Raw genomic sequence first — 20,217 nt, forward strand, 5'->3', positions numbered from 1 at the left:
AGGGTCATCAAACTTGCGGCCCGCAGCCAGATGCGTCACGCGCTGGACACGCCCATACCTGGTATAGCGAAGGGGGGGAAAGTTGTGATACGTCATGTGATGTTACCATAACACCGTGAGTCTGACACTCCTGTTATAAATTAATATTTTCTATCCCCCACTGGTTTTGTTTAAGTGAAATGAGAACCCAAAAGGCGTTCTAATAATAAGGGAACATGCTTAGTGGTAGTTATAGTAAGACTACATACATCTGAGATTCTATCCCAAATATTCACATCCAAAGCAAGGAGGGGGAAATACCGTATATACTCGAATATAAGCCGATCCGAGTATAAGCCGAGGTCCCCAATTTTACTCCAAAAAACTGGGGTAAACTGGGGACTCGAGTATAAGCCGAGGGTGGGAAATGAGGCAGCTACCGGTCGGGGAAACCCTCCCTCCCTCAGCCGAGAAGGCTGGCGGCTCCCCCGCCCCGCCCTCTCACTGCACCGGCAGGGCTTCCCCGCGCTAATGCAAAAGCCCGCCAAGTTTGCGCCATCCGGTATAATGTGAAAAAAAGAAGAAAAAAAAAACCTCGAGTATAAGCCGTATATACTCGAGTATAAGCCGAGGGGACGTTTTTCAGCACAAAAAACGTGCTGAAAAACTCGGCTTATACTCGAGTATATACGGTACATAAAACCTGAAAAAAAGCATCATCCTTAGAGAGAAAGCGCAAATAATGCTAGAGTGGGCTGACTTGCAATGAAGCAACTTCCTATGTTATTACCCCCTTATATGAAAAGCTCTCCCATTTAATGTGTATCTTGCAGGACACTGCATCCTTGTTTCCTTTGTATGCTTTCGTTCTTAAGTGGACAGGCTGCACTGCCACAAATACAACTACAAAGAGATGAGCAGGAGGGTGCAGACATGGGAGGGTAAACAGTGTCCTATTCAGAATGTTTACCTCTAGCCAAGGAAACTAAGATTAGATCAGTATGACTGGGATTGGAAATTCTCATTCTTATTTGAAACTATCAGGGATCAGCAAGAGGAGTCTCGGTTATCCAATACCTTGAAAGCATGTGATGGCTTGTTGGCTTGCCACACTTAAGCCAGCTCTCCAGCAAACACACCATGGCCCAGTAACAATTCAACTACCCTTGCCACTGAATAAAGGCTAGCAAGTCCTCTTTAATACCCCAAATATTTAATATCCCAAAGATTACAACCAGAGCTTCCTATAACTACCACCATCTACTATCATCAAAGGGACACGTGTAGCAAGTTGGGTTGCCAAAACCCTTGCATCTTTGTAAGGTACAACTCTTCAAAGTATTTCTGTCCATCACCTAAGATTAGGTATCCCTTCTGAACAATCTCTAATAATGTAATTAATCTTGCTTGCATACATTCTTGAGAGATCAGGCTACGATTAACCCGAAAGTGGTTCAAAGGAGAGAGACAACAAATCTGGAAGATCTAAAGAAAGATTTGGAACTTTAGATCTGGTTAAAGTCTGGGTCTTTTTCTCATGCGCACATGCAATTTCAGCTCCCTTCTCTGTAAATAAAAAAGAAACACTAATCTAGCAGCTTTCAACATCTTAAAAGCTGGTTCATCAACCTAAATACCAACTTGCACATAGGATCTGATTCTTTTTAACCAAATGTAGTTGCCTTTTTTCTAGTCTTTTTCTCCATCTCTACCTGTTTATCTTTTCTTCATCCCTCTGCTCCAACTGAAACTAAGACAGGCAACGAAGAAAATGGGGAACCTATAACATTCTGGCTACTATCCAGAGCTGTTTCTAAAGAGACCACACACACACACACACACACACACAATTTTTTTTTTGGCAAATTAATGCTATACAAGTATTACTGAACAACATACAACGTAAAGTAAAACTTCTTAAAACCAAAACTTACTCTAAAATAAAATTCCTCGTTCCATTTTGGATTCAGAGTCTGTAAGAAAGAAAAAAAAAAGAGGTGGAAATTTTAGTAACACAACCCTTTAGAAAATGCTGCAAATGTACAGTACAATTTGTGGTGAATTACAACAGAAGAGAGGGAGGGAAGAAAAATCAGTGGCACAGCTTTCGTCAGGAATAAAGACATTGTTATCAAAAGGCTTCAAATCCATTTGCTAAGCAAACTACTTATGGGAGGCCATGTGAAGTGGGATAAACCAGAAATAGATGCCACTATTATTAGGAGCTACTCAGTGGGAGCTGATCAGTGATGACCTGGGCAGAGATGTCTTAATAAAGAGAGTTAAATAATTCATTATTAAAAATTCTTCAGCATGTCACTGGGGACAGTTACTGAAGGATATGGTGAATAGAATAGAATAGAATAGAATCTTTATTGGCCAAAGAATATGCCAGTAGAAAGATCGCCCCCAGTCATGTTATTTACACAAGCAAAATTTATACTCTATGGGATGCAGTGGCTCAGTGGCTAAGACACTGAGCTTCTCGATCGAAAGGCCAGCAGTTCAGCCGTTCGAATCCCTAGTGACAGGTAACGGGGTGAGCTCCTGTTACTTGTCCCAGCTTCGAAAGAATGTAAAAAATGCAAGTAGAAAAATAGGGGGGAAGGTAACAGCATTCCGTGCACCTTTAGCGTTTAGTCATGCCGACCATATAACCACAGAGACGTCTTCGGACAGCACTGGCTCTTTGGCTTTGAAACGGAGATGAGCACCGCCCCCTAGAGTCGGGAACGACTCGCAAATATGTGCAAGGGGAACCTTTACCTTTAATTTATACTCTCTACTCTAAAAAAGGAAAGGAATACGAAGAGATACATTTGAAAATATGGTTCAATAATCTTATTTAATTGAGCCATCAATTAATGCATTGGGAGTACCTGAGAGAGCTTATAAGAAAAATGTTTATCTTATAAGCAAAAAACCCACAAACAAAAAAAAACAAACCCAAACACCAAATTTATTTTTAAAGCATGAAAAACATCTCAATTTATATATATTTTTTCCAAATAGCAACAGCATGATAAGATAACAATCCTTTATTCATTTTTAAAGGCCAGGAACAAAACAAACAAACCTGATAAACTAGGTTTGGTAATTAACTTGAGAAAGAGAATACCAACGTTAACAATGCCCTAATATTTATAATTGCTTTCTTTCTGATGTGCAGGAAAAATGGAGCAAGGCATCTTTTCATATATTTATTTAGATATGTATAAATTAGGACATTACCTGATTTTGAACCTAGACTATTAATAACTGTAGTAAGTAAAAGGTGAACTTTGGCCTAATATTCAGTGATGCTGTATCAGAATTAACATTACATGTTCTCTTTGGTTGAGATTGAAATACAATGTTCTGAATCATTGATAGTTTTCTCCCACCATGTCAATGGAATATTATTAGTCAACATCTACTACAAGATGCTAAAACCACCGGATTTAGACAGATACAAAAATTCAAAGCACCACCAGATGGCAGCAAAGATACATAAAACTCAACACTTTCCTGCCACCTACTGCCCCTCTGGATTTCTGACCATGCTAAATTTTGCAGCCTAGATTTTCTATTCAATTCAACAAATGATCATCAAAGTCTAGCAGACCAACTGGAGGGTTTGTAATAAGATTTTTTCCAAAGGTGATTCCAGATTTATGGAATTCTTGGGTATTTTTATTATTTATTTATATCCATTATTTTTATAAATAATTCAAGGTGGCCAACATATCAAATACTCCTTCTTCCTCCTATTTCCCCACAACAACAACAACCCTGTGAGGTGCATTGGACTGAGACAGCATGACTGGTCCAAAGTCATCCAGCCAGCTTTCATGCCTAAGGTAGGTCTGGAACTCATGATCTCTTGGTACCTAGCCTAAAGCTTTTACCACTAGACCAAACTGTCTCCCAGGCTATAAATAACTGCCCTTTTTGAAACACATGAGAAATACAGGTTTTCAAATGCATGCTTATTACTTCTACTTACTTTTTTAATAGTTTTTGTTTGCACCAGGGCAAGTTCTCGGTTTTCATCTGCTACATACAATGAAAGTTTCACATACGGATCACTGCAAAAGAAAAACCTGCCATTAACATTACATAATTCAATTTCCTAAGACAAATTATTATCAAGCTGTTGTATTTATATACTTATAAAATGTGTATTGTATTGTTGAAACCAGTTCAACTCCCCAAGGCTCGCAAGAAATAAATAAAACAAAACATCTACCCTAATGAAAATAAAAACAAGCATGAAAAAAGGTCAGTAAGTCACACATATGTATGCACACAATTTAAAAAATTCTCTATGACTCTCTCCTTAACATCAGAGCCCAGATCAACTCAACAAGTCAAAACCAACAGCAAACACTAATAGCAAAAATCACCTTGAAAACCAAATGATGAAGGTGAAGATCACATCCTGAGTCCCTCTGGAAGAACTCAGCTTCTTCTAGCTTCTAGAAGTCCACTCCTGAGGGGACCACTCTAATTTCTAGAGAGAGCCTGTCTAAACACTAGGTGACACAACTGAAAATGTTTTCTAGCCTGAGCCACCCTTCACCTCATGCATCACAAAATGTGATGCATCTATATGGCTTTGCTGATTGGCCTGGGGCCTGGACGGAAGGCATCCTGGAGGTTGTTACTGGAATAATAGCAATAGCACTTAGACTTGTATATCGCTTCGTAGTGCTTTTACGGCCCTCTCTAAGCAGTTTACAGAGTCAGCATATTGCCCTCAACAATCTGGGTCCTCATTTTACCCACCTCAGAAGGATGGAAGGCTGAGATAACCTTCAGCCTAGTGAGATTTGAACTGCCAAACTCCTGGCAGCTGGTGATCAGCAGAAGTAGCCTGCAGTATTGCACTCTAAGCACTGCGCCACTTCGGCTCCATTAAACAGAAGATCCCACCTCCGCTCCATTGTACATCCTGCTATTTTAGCCGTTTTTCTGCCAATTTTAACATCATATTTACTCTTCTACCGTTTTAATCTTTCATAATATTGTTTTATCAGACTGTAAGCTGCCCAGAGTCACGTGACAGTTTGATGGGCGTCATATAAATTTCATAAGTAAATAAATACAATTCTGTCAAACGGTTATCTAAACTATTCTTGAAAACCTCCAGTGAGGGAGCACCTATAACTTTAGCTGTTCCATTGCTTAATAGTTCTCACAGGAAATTCCTCTTTTTAGTTCAAGTTGGATCTTTCACTGTTAAGGCTTCCGCTCGTTGGAATTGTACTATATTTTTCATATTTGACAAGTTATGCTCTTTGTAACTTGGACCTTTTTATAACCACCACCCCCCATCAACACTTTCAGATTTTGATAGGCTTATTAATCAACTTCAACCTGCTCTTCTGCATAATGCATGAGAACAATTTTTAATTTTCTCGCAACTGACAAACCCAGTTAACTGTCTTTTGTGTACAGAGAAGCATCTACCTCAATTCATCCCAGCATTCCAGAGAATCCTGTTCTCAGCTCTGAATCTCTTTCACCAAGCAATATTCTGGAAAGCTTCCTAAAATACAGTTTTGTTCCTTTGTAAAGCCATTCTAATATATTACCCAGCAGACCTCTGGTTTGACTTTTCATACAAAGCAGGGAGCCTGTTTGACAGGCAGGATTTAAAGAGGAGCTGACACATTTGGAGAGAAGGAGGAAAAAAATGGCACCCCTGGGATTTAATATCCATCGATTTACAGAATGACATCAGCTCAGGAACACGGCTCTAACTCACAGAATATATTTACTTCCCCTTGGCTTTATAAGTATCACTGCCGCAGCTAGAAATCAAGAAGCATATTTGTTATTTCTATCTTTATGCACTACAGTTTTGTTGCTACAGAAGTCCAGAGTTTGAAGACTTTGCAATGAGCAGAGAAGTAGCTTGTAAGCAAAAATATCCCAACAATAAAATGGGAACAATTAAACATGGTTGCTGGGTTTACACATCATGCTGCCTTTAATCACAGTTTACTGAATAAATCATTCTTGGCTAGGTTTACACATGCTAAATACAATCCAGACTACATCTGAACCTAATCAGTCATAACTGGTCACATCTCATCATCCATTAGATGACTCGCTCATTAGATGACTAATTTATGATCTTGGTTGAATAGCTTGATGGTGGGTGATGCTATTGCGGATGATTCTATCCTGATTATCTTAACATTCTTCTATGTTAAGAAGAATGAATGATGATGCTTGCTTCTCAAAGCACAGAGTCCATGTGGGCTAACTCATCACATATAATGTTATGGAGATGATGGGCAAAGTTGTACTCATTTATTTCTCCATCTTGGGACAAGATCTTTGATCCAAGTTAATATCGGCCACAGGACTTGTATTATCTGTACGGTTGAAGCTGATCCTTAACTCCAGTAGGTCCAACTTCTCCTGTGCTTCTTTGACCATCATTGGCATGAATCTTGGATCTCAACGGCAAAAAAATTCCCATCCAAGCCAATATTTTAAATTCTATCCCCTCCCACCAATTAAATGGATGAGAGTTTCTCGATCTTGACAATTGTAAAATGGGTGGACTTCAAGTCCCAGAATTTCCCAGCAAGCATGGCAGATTGAGGAATTCTTGGAATTGGAAGTCCATGCATATTAAAGTTCCCAAGATTCAGCAACGCTGGGTTAGTAGAATCAACCACACTTCATTGTCAGTGGTTGAGGGCCATCAGAGTGATGGATATGACCTGTCTCTATCATGATACTAGGTGTTAAATCATACTGAAGTGGACCTAAATAATTCATTTAAGAGATTCTGCACTTGACAGATAAACTGAGTCCAACATTTCTGACTCAAGATTTTCTTTTCATGGTAGCTTTATTGCAGGCGTCTAATTGAAAATAATCTCTTCTCTATAAGGAAAGAATTGCAAATTGCTCAGCATGGCTTACGCTCTGCCCATTTCTACTCAGATTATATAACTTTTATTATAGAAACTATGGGTGAGCTGGCAACTAAATTTACTTATTTTGCTTTTCCCTCTCCATTTTTTCCTATGTATCTTTTAAAAATGTAATAAAGCCTCCGGCGCTCTGAGAAAAATGTAATATATACAGAGCCCAGCTTGGTATAGGAGTTAAGATGCTAGCTCAAAAACCAGGAGGCTATGAGCTCTAGTCTCACCTCAGAGATGAAAACTGACTGGGTCATTTTGGGCAACTCAATCTTGCTCATCCCAATCCACCTCCCAGGGTTGTTGTTGTGGGGAAAATAGGAGGAAAAAAGAATATTGTTTGTTTGTTGCCTTGAGTTACTGATGAAGTAATAGAGGTGAGATCAAAAATAATAAATAAAATAAAGCAAGCAAAGCAAAACCAAAGAAATACATACTTTGCTATTTCAGCATAAAATTCTACCATATAATATTGATAATGGAGTGCAGAACTATTAGATCTGGGCTACAAAATTCTGGAGGACCACTAGATGGCAACAAAAGAATTTAACTTTTCTGTATCTATTGCTGTAGGTCAGGGTTGTCAAACTCGATTTCATTGAGGGCTGCATCAAGGTTGTGTCTGACCTCAGGGGGCTGGGGTGGGCATGGCCAAGGTGGGCGTAGCCAGCTTGATGTCGCTCAGGTCAGGAGCGCCTGTGGTGGCCCAAGTGAAAGCAGTGAAAGCAGGCTCCCAAGCTCCGTTTTCGGCTGCAATGGCCTCCTGCAACATTCTGCCAGGGAAAATGGAGCTTGGGAGAGCTGCTCCATTTTCCATGGCAGAGGCACCCCCGGGCTGATCCTTCACTGTTTCCAGGATGGCCCTGTGGGCCAGATTTAAGCACCCCATGGGCCTTGAGTTTGACATTCCTGCTGTAGGTTTTCATGTCTGATAACTGTTGGGCAGCGTGGGATCTCATGGTTTAGTGACTGTGGTCTAGACAATGGATATCTGTACCTCTTTGCTGCCAACTAATATCCATATTTTGATGCCCAGGTCTGGGAGCCTTAGTGGAGATTAATATCATATAAAAAAATGAAACATACTTTTGTTTGAGTGCCTGGTACACAATATATGGTAAAATATATATTAAAGGAACTAGCTAGGATGAGATTCCAGAAATTGCTGGAATACACTTAAGAACTCTCATTCTTCTCCCTTCCAGACTGGGCTTTTGACAGTGGTTGCTAGAATAGATATTTTTTTTTAAAAAAAAACCCTATTATTTTCCATCCTTTAGCCAAATTGAATGAAGAGAATTCAGTTATCTGTGCCCTAGTCATCTTCTGAATGGACTACTGTAACATGGTCTACAAGGGGCTGCCCTGGAGGAGTATCCAGCGGGTGCAAAATTCAGCGGCAGGGGCAATTTTGGTTGTTCCTAGAAGGACACTCTGCTCCATGAACTGCACTGCTTGCTGGTTTTGTTCCAAATCCAAGGTGCTGTTTTTGATCTTTAAGGCCCTATGTGGCAAGCACTAGGTAATCTGAGGGACTGCCTCTTCCTGATTAGTTCTATTCATCTCATCAGATCCAGCAGGAGAGACAGGCTGCAGGTCCTGTCCACTAAAGAATCCCATCTGATGGAACTCAAGAGAAAAGCCTTTTCTGCTGTTGAGTAAACCTCTAGAACAGGGGTGTCAAACTCAAGGCCGGTGAGCCGGATCCGGCCCACCAGATGCTTAGATCTGGCTTGTGGGGCTGCCCTGGAAACAGTGAAAGACTGGCCTGCGGTGCCTTTACCAGTGAAAATGGAGCTCGGGAGGGCTGAACGCAGCCCTCACAAGCTCTGTTTTCACTGGCAGAGCAATGATGAAATGCACTTACCTTCACTACTGGTTCAGGAATGTGAGTGCATGCACCTCTTCTACGCATGCGCAGAGGGTCAAAAACAGGACGTAATGACGTCCCGGCGGGTGGGCGGAGCCTCCCGCCACTGGTGCTACTGGTTCGTGAGAGCCAGATAGGTCCAGCCGGATTTCACTGCTGTGACAGAGGGTTGCAAGAGGTCGTCACAACCTGAAATGGAGCTCGGGAGCCCATTTTCACTGGTAGAGCGCTCAGGCCAACACAGACGCCCTTGACATGAGTGATGTTGTCATGTCCAACTCCTCCTCTGACGGCCGGGTCTGGAAAGTCTGTATCAAGCATGGCCACGAAGCCTCTGCAGCTTTGCCAAAGTCCTGTCAGAGTTCTCAGGGCAGGCAGGAATCCAAGGTGTGACTTCAGCAACCAGATTAGACTTTGCTTGACTCAAGGAATGCCAGAAAGCAGATCCTTTATATAGGCCATGGGGTGTGGCTCCATGACTCAGCACTTATCCAGGCCTGCCCCTCCCTTCCTTTTGCTGACGTCGCCTCTCCATTCTCCGGAAGCGTGGATCTGTCCACCCTTCGTCTGCCTGCCCAGCTGCCGGCAATTCTAGCTCATGACTGGCTTCATGCTCATCATGCTCACACGCTGTGGGGGGGAGGTTTATTTGCTCAGTCTGTCTGGGCATGGTGCCAGGACTGGGGGCTGGAGGCATGCCAGGCCATTCGTCTTGCTCAGTCTGTCCGGGCATGGTGCCAGGATTGGGGGCTGGAGACATGCCAGGCCATTCGTCTGCACTATCAGTCTCTGGCTGAGATAGCAGGAGATGGGAGGGGCCCGGCTGCGGAGAGGGGGGCGGGCGAGGCACAACAGATGTTTAGCTGGCCACGGCCACCCTGGCCACACCTACCCCGCCCCCCGAGGTCATACACAACCCTGATGCGACCATCAATGAAATCAAGTTTGATACCCCTGCTCCAGAACATCATCACCCTGAAGTGAGAGCATCCTCAATAAACCTTTATGGCCTTCTGGAAAGCCCTCAAAACATGGTGTTTTTTTTCCCAGTCAGATTTGAGGAACCCCTGATGTGAGGCAGCCCTTGTACTGGTTGCATGCGCATGAGATTTTAATTAATTCTCTCACAATCTTGGCTGCACTTATGTTGATTATTTAATTGCCTTAATTGGTTTTTATATTCAATTTTAAATGGTTGATTTTGTTGTATGCCACTCAAGGTCACCTTGTACAAGATGGCCAGTCATGTAAATTTGATTAAATAAATAAATAAAATATGTGTTTTAAAGATGCTTCTCTTAATGCTGGAAAAAAAATCTCTCAATCAGCATCCCTTTATCTCAAAGTTATGTAAGTTTCAAACACTGGGCCATGACTAATATACAAGTAGATTTAAATAGTTATGTAACGGTGACTTATCTGTGCTGATTTGCAGTTCATCCTGTACAGAAGGCACGGAAAAGTTAAAGAAAAATCCATCAATATGGATGGTTTAGGTATCATGCAGGATGAATGAATTTGATCTAAGACTGCTAACTGAACTGCCAGTCATTAAATAAGCATTTTATGGAGCTGCCCCTATAAAATAAAATCTGTTTTAATGTATAATTTATAAGTGAGGTTTAACAAGTCCCAAAAATTAGATACATAGAATCAAGTTCAAGGGGGAAAAATGTTTCTTACAGCAAACTTTCATTGTTTCCTTTTCTTCACCAGATGTTTTAGCTACCATTAAGCTGCAATCTTAAACAAACTTGCAGATTCCATACCTGATCGCATCTTTAAAAGCAACCCTAAAAAAATTAATTTATTTTGGCTTGGCATTGGTAAACCAGGATCTTACAGAATTACGGTTGACCCTCTTAGTTGCTACATGTACATTAAAACGCTTAGTCGTTCCAAACCGAGTACACATGAAAACATGGCACTTTAAATAGCCAGAATCAGTGGTGGGATTCAGCCGGTTCAAGTGAACCGGTTGTTAAATTGCTGGCTGGCCCCTCCCCTCCCCTCCCCTCCCCTCCCCACCCCTTCCAAGAGTCCCCACACGCCTTGTTTTGGCTCTTAGTAAGTGCAGGGAGGCCTACTAGGCCCAAAACGGGGTGAGGGAGGCGCGTTTTTGCTCCCAGGGAGGTGCAGGAGGCCAAGTGCGGATTGTCACACTCCCTAGCCATGGCCACCATGGCCACAGTCACCCAGATGGTCATTAGGGCAGAGAACCAGTTTTTAAGTTATTTGAATCCCATCACTGGCCGGAATGATTTTTCAATGTATGTTTTATTTATCAAATTTATGCTTGCTGCCAGGCCAAGCCGCTGCTCAGCTCTTTAGATCTAACAATCAAACTGAGGGAGTTCATTCTCTTGAATTGCTATGATTTCAACTTGAGAACAGCAAAAAAAAAAAAAAAAAAAAAGTAGTGGCAAAACAGATGAGTCATTAGAAAGCCAATACTTGCACACTAAGAATATATTTAATAGTTTCAAAATAGGTTTTTGCCCCTTTCTAAATTCTTACTGCTGACTGAAGCTACTTGGTATGCAAATTACAGTTATATTTCATATTTGGAAAGTTTCTGCACCGCATTTTAAATTTCAGGAACAGCAGGAGTATTTTAGAATAATTTTGTAACCATAACACTGAAATATTGCATGATTTCAGCATTACTGATTTTAGAAATTAACAGACAACTCTTAGTTAATTTAAATGCACGCATTTTCCTCCATGAAAAAGTATTTTTTTAATCTTTTATTTATTTATATCCTGCTTTTATTGCTTATATAAATAATTCAAGATGGTGAATACACACAGTACTCTTTCTTCCTCCTATTTTTCCCACAACAACCACCTTGTGAGGTGAAGTGTGCTGAGAGAGTGAAATATAGATGGAAGAAAGGAGTTCAATTTTTAATAATAAAAGAACTTGAACCTGCAAATATATTTAAGTAGGTTCTCTTAAAAACCCGATTCTGTTCAAATATTGAATTAAAGGAGGCTTCATGAGTTAGAAGATCTCATTCGTCACTACTGCCTTTAAATTTATTATTTATCTTCATCCAATTCCGCCACACCACAAATATGAATGCTGCTTTCTCTTCCTTCTAATAATTCTATGAGCTATATTGGTAGCCATGAGTATTGGCCCCATTGCAGAATTCTATACATGACCCTGAAACTCCACGGTTCTACCCAACTTTCCCCAACATGGTAACGAGGGCATGGGTGACTGTGAGTACGGACCAGGTTATCTGAGGGACTGTCTCTTACAGGTCACATCTCCCCAACCCATCAGAACGGGGAGACAAGGAATGTTGCAGGTCCCAACCCTCTAGGGAGATACACCTGATGGGAACCAGAAGAAGGGCCTTCTCCGTGGCGGCCCCCTCTCTCTAGAACATCATCCCTCAGAGATTACAATGGCCCCCCACTCTAACACTCTGTTGTGGTCCATCAGCAGCCTACGGAGCTGGCAATGGAGTCAGACAGCAATGAGGCTGAGGTGAGGCCAGGGCCATCAGGAAATATATATATATAAGTCAAGGCAACAAAAATATCTAATACTCCTGTCTACTATTTTTTCACACACTAACAATCCTGTGAGGTGGGCTGGGCTGAGAGAGAGAGGAACTGGCCAAAAGTCATCCAGTTGGCTTTCATGCAAATGGGAGGCCTAGCACATCTGGTTTCTAGGCCAGCACCACTGTACCAACCTGTTTCTGTTTATCTATTTATATTTAAATTATTTATTTTTTTCTACGTATGCATCAATTACAGATCAGGTGTATTCAGGGAATTTGTTCAGTCTGTATTTTAAAGGAGCAATCAAGTTCCCAAATTAAATACTAAATAGTAAAGAGAGTCCTCTACTTATGACCATGACTGAGTCCAAAATTTTACATTGGTTAAAACAGTTAAGTGAGTTTTGCCCCATTTTGCGACCTTTTTGCTATAGGTGTTAAGTGAATCACTGCAGTTGTTAAGGAAGTAACACGGTTGTTGAGTGAATCCGGCTTCCCCATTGACTTTGCTGGTCAGAAGGCCGCAAAAGTGGATCACGTAACCCAGGACACTGCAACCGTCATAAAGGTGAGTCAGTTGCCAAGCATCTGAATTTTGATCATGTGACCACTGTGATGCTACAAGTGTGAAAAATGACCCTAAGTTGCTTTTTTCAGTGCCATATAACTTTGAATGGTCAGTAAATGAACCGTTGTAACTCGAGGACTATTTGTAACATAATGAGGTTGTACGCTTTTTAAATTCTCCACAGTTTTCTGCTTTAAAAGGAAATACCAACAGAAGAGAATATTTGTAGCTCAGTGGAACTGTGGAGTCCTTTGGTGCTCTCTCAACTTGACTGCTGGCTTGCAAATGTTCCGTAACCAGGTTAGGTAACAGGCTAAGACTGAAGATGTTAACTAGTCTGGCAACAAAACCCCTGCAAGCAAACAACGGAGCTCAGAGAACATCAAGATGTCTACCGTTAAAAGAAAATCACAAGACGTATATAAAATTCTGTATCTTGAAATACGGTGCATGCAAAAAAGCTTACTTTAAATTGAAATGCCCAGAAGATAGTAGGGATTTGTTTAAGTAGAGGTTGACATGGAAACAGATGGCCATGAATTTATGAAAGAACACATGCAAAATGGGTATGAACTGACAAAATACAAGGAAAGCATTTCACGCATGTTCCAAATACAGAAAGGAGAATGCTGATGCCCCAAAGTGAGCTGAATTGAAATCATGGTCCAATCAGTGTTTAAGAAGACAGAACGGAAATTCACCTTCCATTCAGCGTAAGGAGATTTTCTCCCTACTAATCGTGGTTTTTTTAAAACATAATTATGGCAAGTCCACATCATTGCAAAATGTGGAATTCTAGGAAGGAAAAACACCCCCACCCCACCCGTTGCCACTATCAGGGATTTCGTGACCAACAGGAGCCACAAAAGACAAAAATGAAAGGTTTGTACAGAAAATGAAATTCTGTACAGTCCCCCATCGTGACGGGAATGGAATACAGCAGTACAAATAAAACTGCCCTGGGAAATAATCACCCAGTTAAACGTGCCTGCTGCCACTATAAGCTACAAGCAATGTTCAGTGACTAATTTGCTCTGATGCTTTAAAGAACATTCTATTTTAAGAGCTTGTCAGGTCCAAGTTTACAACTCAAGACACATTCCTCCATCAATGCATTAACCTGGAAGATTTGCATTAGCAAGCAAGCAACTGCCCCATCAGCATGAACCAGTCAATCTCCACTTTCCTAAATGATTAGTACTTATATAACATTGTTCCCAATAGAAAGCAAGCTGACTTGAGATAAGACTGCCATCTGATTAGCCAAAGGGAGCTCCACTCTCAACATAATTGACACAGATGTTAAGCAAATTACTTCAGCAGTAATCTCCATGTCGAGATTCTGAAGTAATCATCCCACAAAACATCTATCTTCTTGGCTCAGTTAAAGAACAAAAACCAGAGAGTGAAAGTTGCTGGTTATCTTCTTTCAAGATCATCTGCAGTCACTTTCTTCTTAGCCTTCTCACTAGCTACAATTTGAGCTCCTACTACAGTGGCTGTAGGGCCAAGAGGCACCCTTCCAGTTCCTTTTCTTTCTTTCTTTTTATTTATTTATTAAGAAAATATTTCTGGCCACCCAACTCCAGGCGTCTTATAGAAATAAAAACCTGAATACAAAACCCAATAAACCAGGGGATCTGGCCTACGGGGTACTTAGATGGGGCCCATGGGGCTGCCCAGGAAACAGGGAAGGACTGGCCCGCGATCCCTCTGCCAGAAAAATGGAGGTTGAGAAGGCCGCACATGGCCCACCCGAGCTCCATTTTCGCTGGCAGAGGGTTGCAGGAAGCCGTTGCAGCCAAAAATGGAAGCGTGGGAGCGTGTTTTTGTTGGCAGAGTGCTCGGGCCACCACAGGCGCCCCGACACAAGTGACATCAAGCAGGCCACGCCCACCCTGGCCCTGCTCCGCCCAGCCCCCCCCCAAAGTCAAACATAACCCTGATGCGGCCCTTAATGAAATCAAGTTTGACACCCCTGCAATAAATCCTCGTTCACACCCCGGGGCGGCAAGAGTCAGACAAAGCACTTGATGGGTTCTGTATCACCTTGGGTCTCCAAATAATTCCACTGGCAAAACTATGCCTTCGGGGCCTTTCAAAGAACCAAGATGGAGGTCAATTTTATCTCTGTGGGGTTGATGTTCCACAGGGAGAAGGTCACCTTGGAGAAGCCACTTCTTCTTAATTCCATTAAATATACCTTCTTAATGGAAGGGATCTGTAACATCCCCTTCCTCTCCACTCTGGTTGGTCAGGTAGAAGTAACTAAAAAGAAAGACAGTCCTTCAAATAACCTGGCCCCAAGCCATATAGGCTTTTAAATGTGACCATCGTGGACCAGAAGCAAATCAGCAACCAATGTAGCTCCTTTGAGGTGACGTGTGTACAAATATCTAGACTTGTACAAAACAAAAGTGGGATGCCGCATTTTCAAGCAAATTGAACGTCCAGATATCTTTTAAGGTAGTTCCATGTACACTACGGGTGTCAAACTCGACCAAGTCATCTGACGTATCGTGACACATCATGACATTTTTTGCCTTAGTGGAGCCAGGGTGGGCGTGGCGTGTGCATGGTGCATCCAGCCCGTGGGCTCCCAGTTTGATCCCCCTGATATAGACTGTATTGCAAAGTGAAAATGACATGTGATTAGGGTGTGGGTAATTGAGCAGGGCCTGTTGGTTGAGGAAAGGGCGTAACTGACGCACATCCCGCAGTTGCGCAAAGGGCTTCCTAGTCATGATTTTAGGTCTATATACCTAGATAGTGATAGCCTTACAGTATCAATGCTAAAGTGTGAAGCTTCAAAAATGGTCCTAATATTTCAATTACTCCAGAACAGGGCAGCGATATTGGACTGTTCACCACTGACCAATGTGATTTTATTTTGTCCATGGAGAAATTCAATCATTCAGGTCATAGTTATCCCAAAAATGCTTTTTCAAGAGGCAACTGGACTTGTTTTTCTTTGAAGATATTTTGCTTCTTTTCGAAGAAGCTTCTTGGATGAGAAGCGAAACATCTCCAAGAAAAACAAAGTCCAGTTGCCTCCAGAAAAAGCACCTTTGGGATGACTTTATTTTGTCTATACTTTGACTGCTGCCACACTGCTTTGAAACCCAATTGAAGCCTATAAAGCCTTAAAATGTTTTGGGTCAAGCTCTGCTCCCATATTTATTGAGTAGATCTGCAGCAAAACTACCTAAAATCTGCAAAATCTCCTTCAGGAACCATGTCCAATGAGGCAAGCCAGATGAACTTGACTTTTTTTTAACTAACTAGATCAAACCGGTCAGTCCTAGAGGAGATCAACCCTGACTGCTCTTTAAAAGGCCAGATCCTGAAGATAAAACTCAAATACTTTGGCCACCTAATGAGAAGGAAGGACTCACTGGAGAAGAGCTTAATGCTGGGAAAGGTTGAGGGCAAAAGAAGAATGGGACGACAGAGAATGAAGTCACTGGATGGAGTCACAGAAGCAGTAGGCATGAGCTTAAATGGACTCCAGAGATGGTAGAGGACAGGAAGGCCTGGAGGAACGCTGTCCATGGGGTTGTGATGGGTCGGACACGACTTCGCAACTAACAAAAACAAAAGAGCAGGGGTGTCAAACTCAATTTCATTGAGGGCTGCATCAGGGTTGTGTTTGACCTCGGGGGGCCAGGGTGGGCATGGCCAGGGTGGGTGTGGACAGCTCAACGTTGCTCGTGTTGGGGGCACCTGTGGCAGCCACAGCGCTCTGCCAGCGAAAATGGGCTCCGAGCTCCGTTTTGGCTACAATGGCCTCCTGCAACCCTCTGCCAGCAAAAACGGAGCTCTGGAGGGCCACCTGCGTTTTCGCTGGCAGAGGTACCGCGGGCCAGACTGCTATTTCCAGGGTGGCCCCGCGGGCCAGATCTAAGCACTCCGCAGGCCAGATCAAGCCCCTGGGCCTTGAGTTTGACACCCTTGAGCTAGAGAACTAACTTTTTTGATGGTGGTGCTCCATCTTCAGAACCTGTTCTGCAGAGAGGCACCCCTGTAGCCTACATTGTTTTGGGGGAAGGTACTTGTTGAAGACTTTCACTTTCCCAGGCTTTTTACGAACCACTTCAGTTATTTTAGAACTTCAGGTTTTCTTTAATGAATTTGGAAACAGTGTAAACAATTACAGTATGTGGTGCTCACACTATAATTTTCCTGTTGTTTTAATACTGTTTATTTGCGGGGGGGGGGGGGGAATAGAGGGACTGTCTGGAGAATATTATCAATGAGCACATATAATAAATGAGATTGATGATGATGGGAATGACAAGTTTCAGAGGAACTTTATTGTGCACTGAAAAAAGTTATGAAATATATTAACTCCATCACACTCATATACTGAAGCCCCATCACACTCATATAATGAAAGTAACTGAGTTCTTTTAAAGACAGGGCTATGATTGGTAGAAGCTGTTAAAGGGTTATAATCAGTGGTGCTATTCAGCCGGTTCTATCTGGTTTGGGCGAACCGGTAGCGGCTGCTGCAGGAGGCTCCGTCCACCTGTCCAGATATCATCACATCTCATTTTTTATGTTCTGCACATGTTCCCATTTGCAAACCAGTAGCGAAGGTAGAATACCACCCCTGGTTTTAAGACTGTGACTGGGAGTTCCACAGGCAAAGGTAGTCATTAGTGGTGAAATTCAAATTTTTTTACTACCAGTTCTGTGGCCATGGCTTGGTGGGCTTCATAGGAGTGGCTTAGTAGGAGTGGCAGGGGAAGGATACGGCAAAATCTCCATTCCCACCCCACTCCAGGGGAAGGATATTGCAAAATCCTCATTGCCTCCCCACTCCTGGGGGAAGGATATTGCAAAATCTCCATTCCTACCCCACTCTGGGGCCAGCCAGATGTGGTATTTGCCGGTTCTCCGAACTACTCAAAATTTCCGCTACCTGTTCTCCAGAACCTGTCAGAACCTGCTGGATGTCACCCCTGGTAGTCATGCTGTTTTATCTGAGAACTTGTTAATAAAAAGTATACTTTTTAGCTTCTGATGGAAGGTAACCTCTTGCTCCTCTCATCCAACAAGACCTCCCTTCCCTTCCACCTTAATTGGCTTACGGCTAATTTCTGAACCTTAGACTTTCTTATCAATGAAGGTCCTGTCTGTATAGATTGCAATCTATAGTTTCCCTTATCCATAGTTGTAATGGTAAGTAGGAATTTCCTTGGGAGACAGGAGGAAGATCCGCAGCATCGGCAGCCTTCTGATAAGATGCAGATCAGGGGGAAATGTTGATACTCCCTGCTTTCTGGGAATCCGGACATTATTCCATCATAGAAAAGCATGTCAGAAAGGACTGTCCCCAGTTTTCCAGAGACTAAAGAGAGGAAGGGAGGAATACGTTCAGTCTTGCAAAACTCTGTTAACTTATCCTTACAATGAAGTAAAATTAGTTCATTTGGGCGTGCTGCTTGTCTGAACTACCTCACAAAGCTGACAACAGCCCAACACTTTAAAGCTGCTCAGCATGTAAATCTACAAAAACTTGCCTCCATTCCCTCACTAGGAATGCTTTCCCGAAATACCTAAACTCAAAAGCCAAAAGCCAAAAGGAGATGGAGGAGGAGGAGGAAGGAGGAGGAGAAGAAGGAGGAGAAGAAGGAGAAGAAGAAGGAGGAGAAGGAGGAGATGGAGGAGGAAAAGAAGATGGAGGAGGAGGAGAAGGAGTAGAATAGAATAGAATAGAATAGAATAGAATAGAATAGAATAGAATAGAATAGAATAGAATAGAATAGAATAGAATAGAATTCTTTATTGGCCAAGTGTGAGTGAACACACAAGGAATTTGTCTTTGGTGCAGATGCTCTCAATCTAAATAAAAAGACAAGATACATTCATCAAGAATCATAAGGTACAACACTTAATGATAGTCATAGGTTACAAATAAATAATCAAAGGAGGAGGAGGAGGAGGAGGCAGCTTGCAAGGTCAGAAGTAAGATGTCTGAGGGCTAACTTCCTTCATCCTATTTCCTTCTTTGTCATAACTATAATCTGTAGTGATCTTGGTACCTGTTCTATCCTGATAGGGGAGAACAGTTCAAACTGCAGATTGGTCATTTGATGCCCCTGATTGATTCTGATGAGAAAAGAAATGGGCTGAGGAGGAAAGAGAGAATCTCCTATGGTTGACCTCCATCTTTCTTTGGGGGGAAATTCAAGGTGCTGGTTGTCGCCTTTTCATGGTTAAGGGCCTAGGTATCTTGAGACAAACATCTCCCAGCTATATAAGACCCAATGACCCAATACAGCACATGTTCTCCATGTTCCCTCAATTAGAGAGTCACTCACAGAAACATGTCTTTCTAGTAATTTCCACTCTCTGGAATACAGGTAGTCTTCGACTTACAACCACAATTGAGCCCAACATTTTTGTTGCTAAGCAAGACAGTTAAGTGAAGTTTGCCCCATGTTATGACATTAGTCATAGTTGTTAAGCGAATCAGTTCAGTTGCTAAGTTAGTAACAAAGCTGTTAAGTGAATCTGGCTTCCCCATTGATTTTGCTGTTCGGAAGGTCACAAAAGTTGATCACATAACATAACATAACATCAGAGTTGGAAGGGACCTTGGAGGCCTTCTAGTCCAACCCCCCTGCCCAGGCAGGAAACCCTACACCATCTCAGTCAGATGGTTATCCAACATTTTCTTAAAAATTTCCAGTGTTGGAGCATTCACAAGTTCTGCAGGCAAGTCGTTCCACTTATTAATTGTTCTAACTGTCAGGAAATTTCTCCTTAGTTCTAAGTTGCTTCTTTCTTTGATCAGTTTCCACCCATTGCTTCTTGTTCTACCCTCAGGTGCTTTGGAGAACAGCCCGACTCCCTCTTCTTTGTGGCAGCCCCTGAGATATTGGAACACAGCTATCATGTCTCCCCTAGTCCTTCTTTTTATTAAACTAGACATACCCAGTTCCTGCAACCGTTCTTCATATGTTTTAGCCTCCAGTCCTCTAATCATCTTTGTTGCTCTTCTCTGCACTCTTTCTAGAGTCTCAACATCTTTTTTACATCGTGGAGACCAAAACTGGATGCAATATTCCAAGTGTGGCCTTACCAAGGCATTATAAAGTGGCACTAACACTTCACGTGATCTTGATTTTATCCCTCTGTTTATGCAGCCCAGAACTGTGTTGGCTTTTTTAGCAGCTGCTGCACACTGCTGGCTCATATCTAAATGGTTATCCACTAGGACTCCAAGATCCCTCTCACAGGTACTACTATTGAGCAAGGTACCACATATACGGTACCGGTGCATTTTGGTTTTTTTTTGCCTAAATGTAGAATCTTACTTTTTTCACTGTTGAATGATCCCAGGAGACT

At 42.2% G+C, this 20,217-nt stretch overlaps 1 protein-coding gene across 4 annotated transcripts in view; it reads right to left on the minus strand.

Moving 5' to 3' along the window:
* Positions 1 to 20,217, minus strand: part of NEDD4L (NEDD4 like E3 ubiquitin protein ligase) — a 356,456-nt gene that overhangs the window by 167,380 nt on the left and 168,859 nt on the right. For all 4 annotated transcript variants that reach the window (XM_058170485.1, XM_058170487.1, XM_058170484.1 and 1 more), the window contains 2 exons: positions 3,965 to 4,046; positions 1,914 to 1,952 (listed from right to left, as the gene is read on the minus strand). In XM_058170485.1, the coding sequence (XP_058026468.1) occupies positions 1,914 to 1,952; positions 3,965 to 4,046 (121 nt within the window). The remainder of the gene's footprint in view (positions 1 to 1,913; positions 1,953 to 3,964; positions 4,047 to 20,217) is intronic.

This window comes from Ahaetulla prasina, chromosome 2 (genome assembly GCF_028640845.1).
Source record: "Ahaetulla prasina isolate Xishuangbanna chromosome 2, ASM2864084v1, whole genome shotgun sequence".
Lineage (NCBI taxonomy): Eukaryota > Metazoa > Chordata > Lepidosauria > Squamata > Colubridae > Ahaetulla > Ahaetulla prasina.